This window comes from Pagrus pagrus (assembly GCF_965226575.1).
Source record: "Pagrus pagrus genome assembly, chromosome: 12".
NCBI classification, from domain to species: Eukaryota; Metazoa; Chordata; class Actinopteri; order Spariformes; family Sparidae; genus Pagrus; species Pagrus pagrus.
This window is the reverse complement of record NC_140196.1, coordinates 23,111,513-23,121,664: the sequence shown is the minus strand read 5'-3', so window position 1 is coordinate 23,121,664 and position 10,152 is coordinate 23,111,513. Positions and strand designations below refer to the sequence as shown.

At 40.5% G+C, this 10,152-nt stretch overlaps 2 protein-coding genes across 2 annotated transcripts; one reads left to right on the top strand and one right to left on the bottom strand.

Moving 5' to 3' along the window:
• Positions 1–411: 411 nt before the first annotated feature.
• On the top strand, positions 412–7,210 carry eif2b5 (eukaryotic translation initiation factor 2B, subunit 5 epsilon). The gene is made up of 16 exons (XM_084370230.1): positions 412–620; positions 850–974; positions 1,063–1,248; positions 1,350–1,527; positions 1,609–1,689; positions 1,770–1,847; positions 1,946–2,258; positions 2,387–2,532; positions 3,577–3,721; positions 3,809–3,910; positions 4,023–4,124; positions 4,219–4,309; positions 4,386–4,509; positions 4,612–4,737; positions 4,832–4,942; positions 6,811–7,210. The coding sequence occupies exons 1-16, from the start codon at positions 462–464 to the stop codon at positions 6,871–6,873; spliced, it is 2,130 nt and encodes a 709-aa protein (XP_084226356.1). The 5' UTR covers positions 412–461; the 3' UTR covers positions 6,874–7,210.
• mul3 (mitochondrial E3 ubiquitin protein ligase 3) lies at positions 7,104–9,952 on the bottom strand. Its single transcript, XM_084370231.1, has 5 exons — positions 9,865–9,952; positions 9,608–9,732; positions 9,420–9,507; positions 9,191–9,311; positions 7,104–9,106 (listed from the first exon to the last, which is right to left on the bottom strand). Exons 2-5 carry the CDS (start codon positions 9,722–9,724, stop codon positions 8,614–8,616), a joined length of 819 nt encoding a protein of 272 aa, XP_084226357.1. The 5' UTR covers positions 9,725–9,732; positions 9,865–9,952; the 3' UTR covers positions 7,104–8,613.
• Positions 9,953–10,152: the final 200 nt, after the last annotated feature.

Genomic DNA, 10,152 nt, shown 5'->3' with positions numbered 1-10,152 from the left:
GAAACTGCCAAATTCAGAAACAAATAAAAAATTAGCTCAATAAATAAATAATTATTCCTTTAAATGCACAATTTCTACTTTAATTTGTCTCTACTTATTAACCTTTGTATTAATTCAACTAGCCTATTAATTTACTTAGCCATTTACTTTACTACATTTACTATTTTATTCATTAATTCATATTTTGTATGTATTTATTTCTTTATTTATTTCTAATTTAGCAAATACAGTCTTCCATAGGCTATGGCCCTGTTTCTAGATTCAATAAATGCATATCTTTGATTTGACCATTTAAATGAATATTGTCATAGACATTAAAAATAATGCAGTTGCACTCTGAACCCTGTGAAGATCCTACGCGCGAACAGCCGCTTCACTCCAACCGCGACAGTAGTATTGTCCCACCGCAGCCACCGTAGAATTTTCTGACGACAGAGTTGGTTAGCACTTGGGAGTCAAACATGGCTAGTAAAGGGGGGAAACAGAGTCGCTCTACCTCTGGACTTTCAGGTAGAAAAGGAGCGGGTGAGCAGGAGGAAGAGGAGCAGCCGCTGCAGGCTGTTTTAGTCGCTGACAGCTTCAACAGGAGGTTTTTCCCGGTGACCAAAGACCAGCCGAGGGTGAGCAGCGAGCTAAGCTAACAGGACCGCTAATGGATGCTAACTAATGTCCATGCTGTAACAGTGACAGGGCTGCTCTGACACTGATGAAACCATTTCTAAATAGCTAAACTTGTGACGTTTAAGCTAATTTTAGCTGTTTTGTGTAATAATGATTAAGGACGTATTTCAAATTTACAGCATTAGTCTCCTTCACTCTCGACATCTGTCACATTTGTAATGCTGACAGGCTCTACTGCCGCTGGGTAATGTTGCCATGATCGACTACACCCTGGAGTTCCTCACTTCCACCGGGGTGCAGGAAACATTTGTCTTCTGCTGCTGGATGGCCAGTAAAATAAAGGAACATTTGCTGTGAGTTTAAACTAATACTGTGTGATTATCCACAACTGTGCAGCATTGGTCTCAATGAAAGATATTGACCTGTCACTGTGTCTGACAGGAAGTCCAAGTGGTGTCGACCCACCTCTCCAAACACAGTCCACATCATCACCTCAGAGATGTACCGCTCCTTAGGGGATGTGCTCAGGGATGTCGATGCAAAGTCTCTTGTGCGCTCTGACTTTGTGTTGGTTTACGGAGACGTGGTATCCAATGTTGACATCAGTCAGGCACTGCAAGAACACAGGTAACACATAATCCACGTCTTTTTTTATACAAACAGGAGAAATGACAGTATGGGTGATCATGGATTGTGTTACTATAAGACTGTGTGTCATTTTTGCCTAGGCATCGTCGAAAGATGGACAAGAACATCTCGGTGATGACGATGATCTTCAAGGAATCATCACCAGGTCATAAGTCCCGCTGTGAGGAAGATGATGTCATTGTTGCTATGGACAGTAAAAGCCAGCGGATATTACACTATCACAAGACACAAGGGCTGAAGAGGCTACAGTTCCCTGTGGTGAGACTTTCCCTTCATAAGCAATCTTTACCTTACTCTGGCTTCGGATTTATGAATAACAGTCGCTGTTTTTTTTCACAGAACATTTTCCACAGCGGAAGCAGTGAGTTTGAAATCAGACACGACCTCCTGGACTGTCACATCAGTATCTGCTCTCCACAGGTTTGTTTCCAAACAGAGACAGAAGCTGTTGAACTCATTATTACTGATTGAAGTAACATGAGTTTTTCTTAATTTTTCAGGTTGCTGAGCTCTTCACTGACAATTTTGACTACCAAACTAGGAATGACTTTGTCAGAGGGATATTGGTCAATGAAGAGGTACAACACAGCAAGTGATTTTTATTGAAATGTGGAATCTTGTGCTACAAATGCAATTCAGTGTCTCACAAGCCATAATTTATTTTATATCGCTTTAGATCCTGGGCAACCAGATACACATGCATGTCACGAAGGACGGCTACGGTGTCCGAGTGTCCAACCTTCTCATGTATGATTCGGTGTCGTCGGACCTGGTGCGGCGGTGGGTCTACCCGCTCACCCCTGAGGCGAACTTTGTTGACCAGAAGGGACGGAGCTGCACATATTCTCGCCACAATGTCTACAGAGGCTCAGGAGTCAGTCTGGGCCACGGCAGCCAGATGGAGGAGAACGTTCTCATTGGCTGCGACACCAGCATTGGTGCAAACTGTCACATTTCTAACAGCGTCATCGGTAACAAATGCACCATAGGTGAGCTCCCCGACCAGCACCATCCAGGACTAGAAGTGCTAATTTTTGTGTGTGGAGTTGGAGATTATGTACAAGTATGTAACAGCAGAAGTGTTGACAACCATCTTTTTTTTTTATTATTGCAACAGGTGACAATGTAAATCTGGACCATGCCTACATCTGGAATAATGTTCACATTGCCAGCAACGTGGTGATCAGCCAGTCTGTCGTCTGTGACAAAGTTGAGGTCAAAACAGGGGTGACGCTGAATAAACAGTGTGTCCTGGCTTATAATGTAAGCAATATGTTTCATCATTTATCGATTGTGACTAGTTAAGAGCTGAATTGTGAGTTTGCAGATCTGCTTGTAGGTGCTAACTACAAACAAAACTCATTGTCATGACAATGTTATGTGTTGAAAACGTGTATGTTGGAGTAAACATGTATGTACATAGTGCAGGAACAAGTTATAGGGGGGCGGAGTGGCTGAGACAAAGACACCATTAACCCAATTACAAGACACTGTACCATCATCATGATTTTGAAGCTGTTTTTTCAGGTCAAAAAAGTTACATACTGTTGCTTTAATGATCGGTCAACAGTTTTCAGTGAATACTCAAATTAGCAGCTGAACTGTTTTCAGCACTTCTACTATAATGATGAACCAGCTCATTGCAGTAATTACTCTTTAAGTGATAAACTTTTATTGCTTACACTTTTCAACTCCTTAAGTGCGTAAACTGCAACTGTAGCACTAGTTCATCTCACAAGCAAGTAATTAACATTTTGAAACATTTTACATTTTAAATTGATTACATATTTGTATTGTTTCAAAAACATACATTGAAACTGTTTCAACTGCAATTGTTTTTTTATCCACCAGTGCATGTAAACCCTTCAAAAATATTATAGTCAGAAGCTAATCAATCAAATGTTAGATTTGTGGGTTGTCAGAACCTCTTACCTGGAGAACTTTTCATGTTGGGAAAATTCAATACAATTTTCCTTTTTCCAACAAACATGTTGTCAACAAACATTTGACCTTTATTGAAACATCTCAGCGTCTATGATTTGGATATTACAATTGCAATATTGATTATATTTACATTAATTGTGTATTACCAGGTAAAATTCATGTACCAGAGTTTGTAGGTTTTGGCATCAGACCTTGACCATTGCTGATGAGTCCTGCTTTTCTTGGACAATGTGTATGCGCTTTACTTCACGTTCTGTGTGCTATGATGATTCTCCATCAGTCCATTATGAGCAAAGTAAGCAAGTAGCAAACATTTAGTGAAATCTATGACTGTCACTTAATTCTCTGTTAAATGTTTTCCAGGTGGTGATTGGACCAGACATCTCTCTTCCCGAGGGCACTGTAGTCTCCATGCACCATCCTGACGAAGAGGAGGATGAGGATGATGATGAATTCCTGAGTGACGATGCAGAGGTTGGTCACAGTAAAGACAAAACCAAACTGAAAGGTGTGTATTGAATGCGTCCTGACGCATACATTGAGTGACGAGAATGCTAAAAATATTCGTGGTGATGAGTTTTCTTCTGTCCTTCAGCTTTTAACCCAGCAGAGGTTGGAGCAGAGGGAAAGGGCTACATCTGGAAGGCCAACAGTCTGGATGACACAGAGGATGAAGAGCTGTCGCAGTGTCTCTGGGGTAGGACATCAGCTCGGCTGGCTTGTTTAGTTTATCATAGAGTCCATAAAAACATGGCATTTCCTGTTTTGTCTGTGTCCCCTCAGCCTGACTTTTGTTTCTTGGGTAACAGGTTTGGTTTTGAACCCTGACATTGACAGTGAAAGTGAGGACAGCGAGCCTGATGATCCTGACGATCCAGTGATTCCCTCGCCTGAGACGGATGATGTCAAAGGTGAGAAAATAACAGGATTAAATAGAATATAAATGAATAAAGTTACATACGTCTTCCTCTCCTGACTCTTGTTCGTTGGTGCGTTCATGTGTAGTATTCCAGATGGAGGTGCTGGGGACTCTGCAGAGAGGTTTGGAGGAAAACATCGGCTTTGACAATCTTGTACTTGAGATCAACTCTCTCAAGTAAGGAGGAATTTAAAAATTTCCTTTTCCTTTTCAAAAAGACACATCCAGTTTGACACACTCTCTCTCTATATAGATACGCCTACAATATCACGATGAAGGAGGTGATTCAGATTTTAACTGGAGTGGTGCTGGAGTATCCTTTCACACAGCAGGGCCCACAGCTTACCCCAGCGCAATACGTCGCTCTGCTCCTACCTGTAAATATTATTTTTATACAGCACAATTTTATTTAAGTGTAGACATGATAAAAATAAATATCTTTATGCATGTTTTTACGTTTGTGTTTGTCTTCCTCTCAGTTACTGAAGAAATGGGCGCCAGTGTTTAAGAACTACGTGAAGAGAGCACAGGACCATCAAGACTGTCTCTCTGCCTTTGAGGAACACTTCCTGGAGCAGGACAGTCACTGGCCTGCTATGGTCAAGGTCAGGGTCACCACCATGTACACTCAGTAGTCTGCTGACTATTATAAAGGTTGAACTCAAGAACAAGAAAAGAACATGGGGTTTTTCTCTCCAGGTCCTAATGAACATGTACCAGCTGGAGATCCTGGAGGAGGAGATGATCCTGCGCTGGTTCTCCCAGGGAGCAACAACGGACAAGAGCAGACAGCTCAGAAAGAACCAGGGGGTACGTACAGAGCACAAGGCTTTATGACTAAATTTCACAAGTGCCAGTACAACAGAAGTGAAACCTTTGAGTATAAATGTCATTGAGTTGGTGTAAAGGAAAAAAAAGAGTGTGTTCAATAACACAACTGGGTTTTTTTCATCCTTATTATTAGTTTATTTATGTAACAACGTCCACTGAGGCACTATTGTTAATAGTGTTATGATTCCCCAAATCCACAATTCAATTGGACTTTCACTTTTGAGGTCTCAATTCAATTTGATTTTTCTTATTTAAAAAATGTTTTCAGCACTGACGGCTCTGCCATCGTTTGTCTGGAGCATCTGGAATTGTAAAGATCAACAGATCACTGGTTTAATGCCCTGACTGTTTTACATTTTCAAATTCTTCTTTAAGAAGATAGGGGCGTGTTACAACAACAGATCCTGGTGGCTTTTTGCAGGTTAGGGTTAGGCAAGAAATGTAGATTTCAGAGTTTAACAAAAAAATACCACTCTCAGCAATGAACATCAGACAGAAATTCAGTTTTTCTCACATTTGTCCAGTGTAAACCCTCGTTCCAATCAAATCAATAAAGATCTCAGAAAAAGACGATAAACCCAACATCTTCAGATGTGCACAAGTAGGCAGGGTAGAGAGAAAAAAAAGGACCAGTAGAAATCGCCGATCCTGCTTTTGATTTCGACGATCAAAATTGAAATCTCATTTCGATCGAGTAAGAATCTAAACACCCCTAATTGCTAATGTAAAGTTCTTTACATAATGAATACAAATGCATTAATACTGATTTTAAGACAATGTAGAGGATGATAAGTTGAAGTAGAATTTTACAAAAAATTATAAAACAATAGTCACTGCTGTGGCTGGATATTACTATTTATAGTTAAGTTTTTTTTACCAAAGCCTCCCACTATTAAAGAGAAAATATGCATGTAGGACTAAACCAGATTTTTTAATGAAAAAAAAAAGAAGCAAATCAGTTTTAAACAAAAGGTTTTTTTCAGTGAATATTAAGTTTTTCCACAATGTCTAAATAGCAAAGGGAACAATATCTTAACACTTTTGTAGTAAAAATAGAGATTGGTATGAACTATTATATTGTTTGCAAAGAAGAGTATGTTCAGTTTACGCTGACCTGTTTGCAGCAGCGTGTCCTGCTGTTTATTTGACAAAATCCATGAAACCCCCTTTTTTCACATCTTTACATTTGAATAAATTACATCACGTCCAAATTTGTGATTTCTGAAATGTCTCAATTAACTTGAATATTTCACTTTATGTATACCTATCAGTTCCTTGAAATTCATTGTAACTTCTCACTTCTCACCTGTCCACGGGCACCTGTCATGCTGGATTTCTCACAACCCTGTTCTCAGAGGTGGCAGAGGTACACGCATTTTACTTGGTGTTGAAAATAGACGTACTCTTTCAACTTCTTTACTCAGGTTAAAATAATAAAGTACCCAAAGTATAAAGTATCCCTCTGAAAGACGTTTCTCCTGGCCATTTCTGTGCAAACCAAACTGAACCTGAGCATTTGTCACCACACGCCTTTTCTTCCAATTCGAGTCTCCCTCTGTTTCCGCTTGGTTACATCTTTTACGTTGTTGCGTCTTGCTTCGTCTGCCTTGCGTGTTATGCACTGATAGGTGGAAGTCAGTCTTGTGATATTGTCTATTTGGCGTGCAGTGATGCAAAATAGAAATAATTTCCCTCAAATGCATTAAAACTTATGTAAAATATAAGGTGTAGAAAGTAGAGATTTACAAAAATACATAAAAAGTTACATAAAAAGTTGTCTGAAACAAAGTGCAGATACTGTAAAAATCTGCCCCCCGCCATTTCTGATGTATGTTTTCCTTCAACAGCTTCAGAAGTTCATCCAGTGGTTGGAGGAGGCTGAGGAGTCTTCAGAGGAGGAAGGGGAATAATGAGGAGCACTTCAGAAGGGACAAAGATGACTGTAAAACTTGAAAACTGTTGTGTGAATAAAGGGATTCAGGCAGTTGGTTTTACCCTCGACAGCAGCTTCCGTCAGGACCTTCTCTGTACAGTTCAAGCTGACATACATTTTATCACATAGTGCCACGTGATGTAAGGCCTGTGTGCTATGAATGTCTATATTCAAATAAAGAAGAAAGACCCTCGGACCACTTGGAAATATGCTGTAGTATAATCCATCTCTTTATTGTCAACGACTAGAATGTCTTCTGTTGCTACAAGGTTTTAAAGTGAGGCACAATAAAACTAAACCCATAACCTGCACAACAGTTTTTAGCGCTCCCTTTCTCACAAACTGAACCTGACTGCAGGTCAAAAATCAATACAGTAAAACATAATCATCTAGGAGGTAGAAGATTATCTGCTTCATTCATACAAGTCACTTTCAAATTTCACTTTAATTGCATCCTGTCTTGACACGACTGAACACTCAGAGTGACAGTGATGAACAGTCATTCTTTTATCAGGTTCACAGTTGAGATCCCAAGTAAAACACTGATTTTGAGACCACATAACCCCTTAAACTGATTTTAAATTATAAAAAATACATGTCATTACAGGAAAAAAAAAGTTCCCTTAATAAAGTAGCATACAGTTTTGGAATTCTACAGTTAATCAGTCACAAAAAGACAAATATCCTGCATTAAATGCATGTTCCTCTGAGATGTTTCATCCCTTATTACATTATGACTGCAGAAGAAATTCAGGGCACATGATCAGGTTACTGCCATATGTGTGCTTGTCACATGGAAATTATAATTGTAGCAAGACTCCATTTACCCTGATTCTTAATATAGTCTTGATCAGACTGAACCGCCACACTCAGCCTATGCTTGTGTCATCAGGTGTAGGATTTGGGTGTATAGAGAAGTGGTGACAAACTTTTAAGTGGTCAGTTAAGTACAGTGGCCCAGTCTGGCAAAACAACAGGACTGCATAACACAACAGTTCTGTTTAATTATAAACAAGAATTATTGTCGCTGCCTCTTCAGTTCATGTGTTCTCTGAAATGGTGATGTGTTTTCAGTTAATTGTTGTGTTTTCAGAAGAGTAGTTTTTTTCTGTTTTGTCCATTTGTTTTCTCTCTCTTACCTCTGCCAAGGAGGATACGTTTTTGCCTCTTTCCATTAGTTTTAACAGGTAACAGGATTACACAAAAACTACCCCATCAACTTTTGGTGCAGATCTGGATAAAGGGACAATGCCAGGATTTTTATTCTCCCTTTCTCTAACATTGTGAGGCATTTTTCAACATTTGCATTTAATTTCTCAAGTAATAATGCAGGGATGATAAAATTTGATCCATTAAAAATTAAGCTTTGATTGAAGTAAAGAGGGCTGCTGGGCATCAGTGGAGTTATTCACTATACTGGGTTCTTGTTTGTAAATGTGGTTTTATAAAATGGTGTTACTCTTTATCTAATTTGTTTAATCCGGTTGTTTTTCCCCTTCCGGCCTCTACAGCTAAGGCTTTGCTTCACCTTGCAACATGACAAGAAAATACTTGATAGGAATGAAACATATCTAAACGTGCTACTGAGTTATCCTAGCATCAGGATGGTGATATGATATCTAAGGTAAAACACCTGAGGCAGTCGTGGGACATCCAGTGACCAGACCAGTGTGCAGCTTTGTAAGCCATTATCCCAGCAGTATTCACGTCTTCGAGCCTACTTTGATTTGTCATCCGGTTTTCCCACCAAGCCATAAATGACCTTAGCTAGAAGAGAAACCCCTGTGATGCCAGTAACAGCGGTCAGCGTCTTCCACATGCTGGCTGTACTCTCATGTCCATCCAAGAAGCTCCTGTGGTCAGTGGGTACCAGGATGAACTTGCGGCCGTCCTGCGGGGCCTGCAGCCTCATCACTTGGCCCCCCTCCAGCACCACCTCCCCAAAACCAGTCAGGGTGCTCCCCACTCGCAGCAGCTCCTCGCTCTGCTCCATCGACACAGGTCTCTCCCCGCTGAGGCCCTGCAACATCACGTTCGCCAAGCCCTCCTCAGCACGTCTCACTTTGTGATAAACCCTTTCCAGGTACCAGCCAGAGGCGTCCAGAGGGTTTTGAACCTTCACATACAAGTCATTGATGTAGGCTCCGGGGCTGACCAGACTGAAAGGCACTGCGTTGTTGGTTTCTTTGCTGTTAATTGTCCGAGAGTTCCTGGAAAAGTAACCAAACTCTTACAAACAGGCTACAAGATTAATTAAGAGACATTTCTTTGTTTTGTTCTGTTGTCTGATGTACCATGTGCGGCTGAGGGAGTTCCAGTATTTCCAGTGCTCCTCCACTGCGATCTTCTGGATCACGCCAAAGCATCTTGGAACAAACTGGCTGGCCAGAGGCTCCCCATCTGCCTGGACCATACCTTGAAAACAGACATGAGAGAAACTGTAATTCCTCTTTAAAGTATCACCATGACTGACCCCATTCAAAACTGCACCTACAAAAATTTGAATTCTAGACATGTCTGTACCTTCTACAGCAACATACTGAAGCCGCCTATGTGGAGATGCTCTCAGTACTCTCACCAAATGTTGGTCTGGCCTGAAGATGGGTATTTCCTAAAATTTAAATAAAAAGCTTTCAGATGAGCATTTTCAATTGTTTCAAAATTTAAGCTGCGTTAACACTTCACCAGGACTCAGGCGATGATGCACTTACCTTCAGCTGTTTCAACTCTTTCTTCTTTTCTTGGTATAAATGATAGAAAAGGCCAGAGAAGGCGAAGCTGGACCCGACACCAATCAAAACCAGCGGGTTTACAGGAAGGTCACTCATATCTGGACCTATGACAGGAATGTATAAAGTCAGCACAAGTCAGAGTAAACTACTGTACACGCATTAACTGTCAGTGTCGAAGTACGTAATGTGTTTTTGAGGAATAATGACATAAAGACCGATAAGTGGACAAAACTTACCTGGTAAAACTCTGACTCATGCGAAATTTGGTCACATAAATCGAAAACAAAAGCGACAATTACGTTGGTGCCATTTCCTTGTTTGTCCACGTTGCGTCACATTTCATCAGCCAATAGAAATACACCGTATTTTCCCTTTTAGCTTTTTGACCGCCAGGTGGCAGCAACGTCCTCATAAACATGTGCTATTTTCTGACACCCTTGTATTTACTCAGCTCAGTTTAAACAGGATCATATGATATTATGTGTTTAACCTGAAAACGAAGCATGTTGTCGTTTTGGTTTATT

Coding starts and splice junctions, on each gene's coding strand:
- eif2b5 (XM_084370230.1), top strand. CDS start 462: ATGGCTAGTAAAGGGGGGAAACAGAGTCGCTCTACCTCTGGACTTTCA. Junction 2,259..2,386: donor CGGTAACAAATGCACCATAG/GTGAGCTCCCCG, acceptor TTATTGCAACAG/GTGACAATGTAAATCTGGAC. Junction 4,943..6,810: donor AGCTCAGAAAGAACCAGGGG/GTACGTACAGAG, acceptor TTCCTTCAACAG/CTTCAGAAGTTCATCCAGTG.
- mul3 (XM_084370231.1), bottom strand. CDS start 9,724: ATGAGTGACCTTCCTGTAAACCCGCTGGTTTTGATTGGTGTCGGGTCC. Junction 9,508..9,607: donor AAGAGTTGAAACAGCTGAAG/GTAAGTGCATCA, acceptor TTTAAATTTTAG/GAAATACCCATCTTCAGGCC. Junction 9,107..9,190: donor AACTCCCTCAGCCGCACATG/GTACATCAGACA, acceptor TTACTTTTCCAG/GAACTCTCGGACAATTAACA.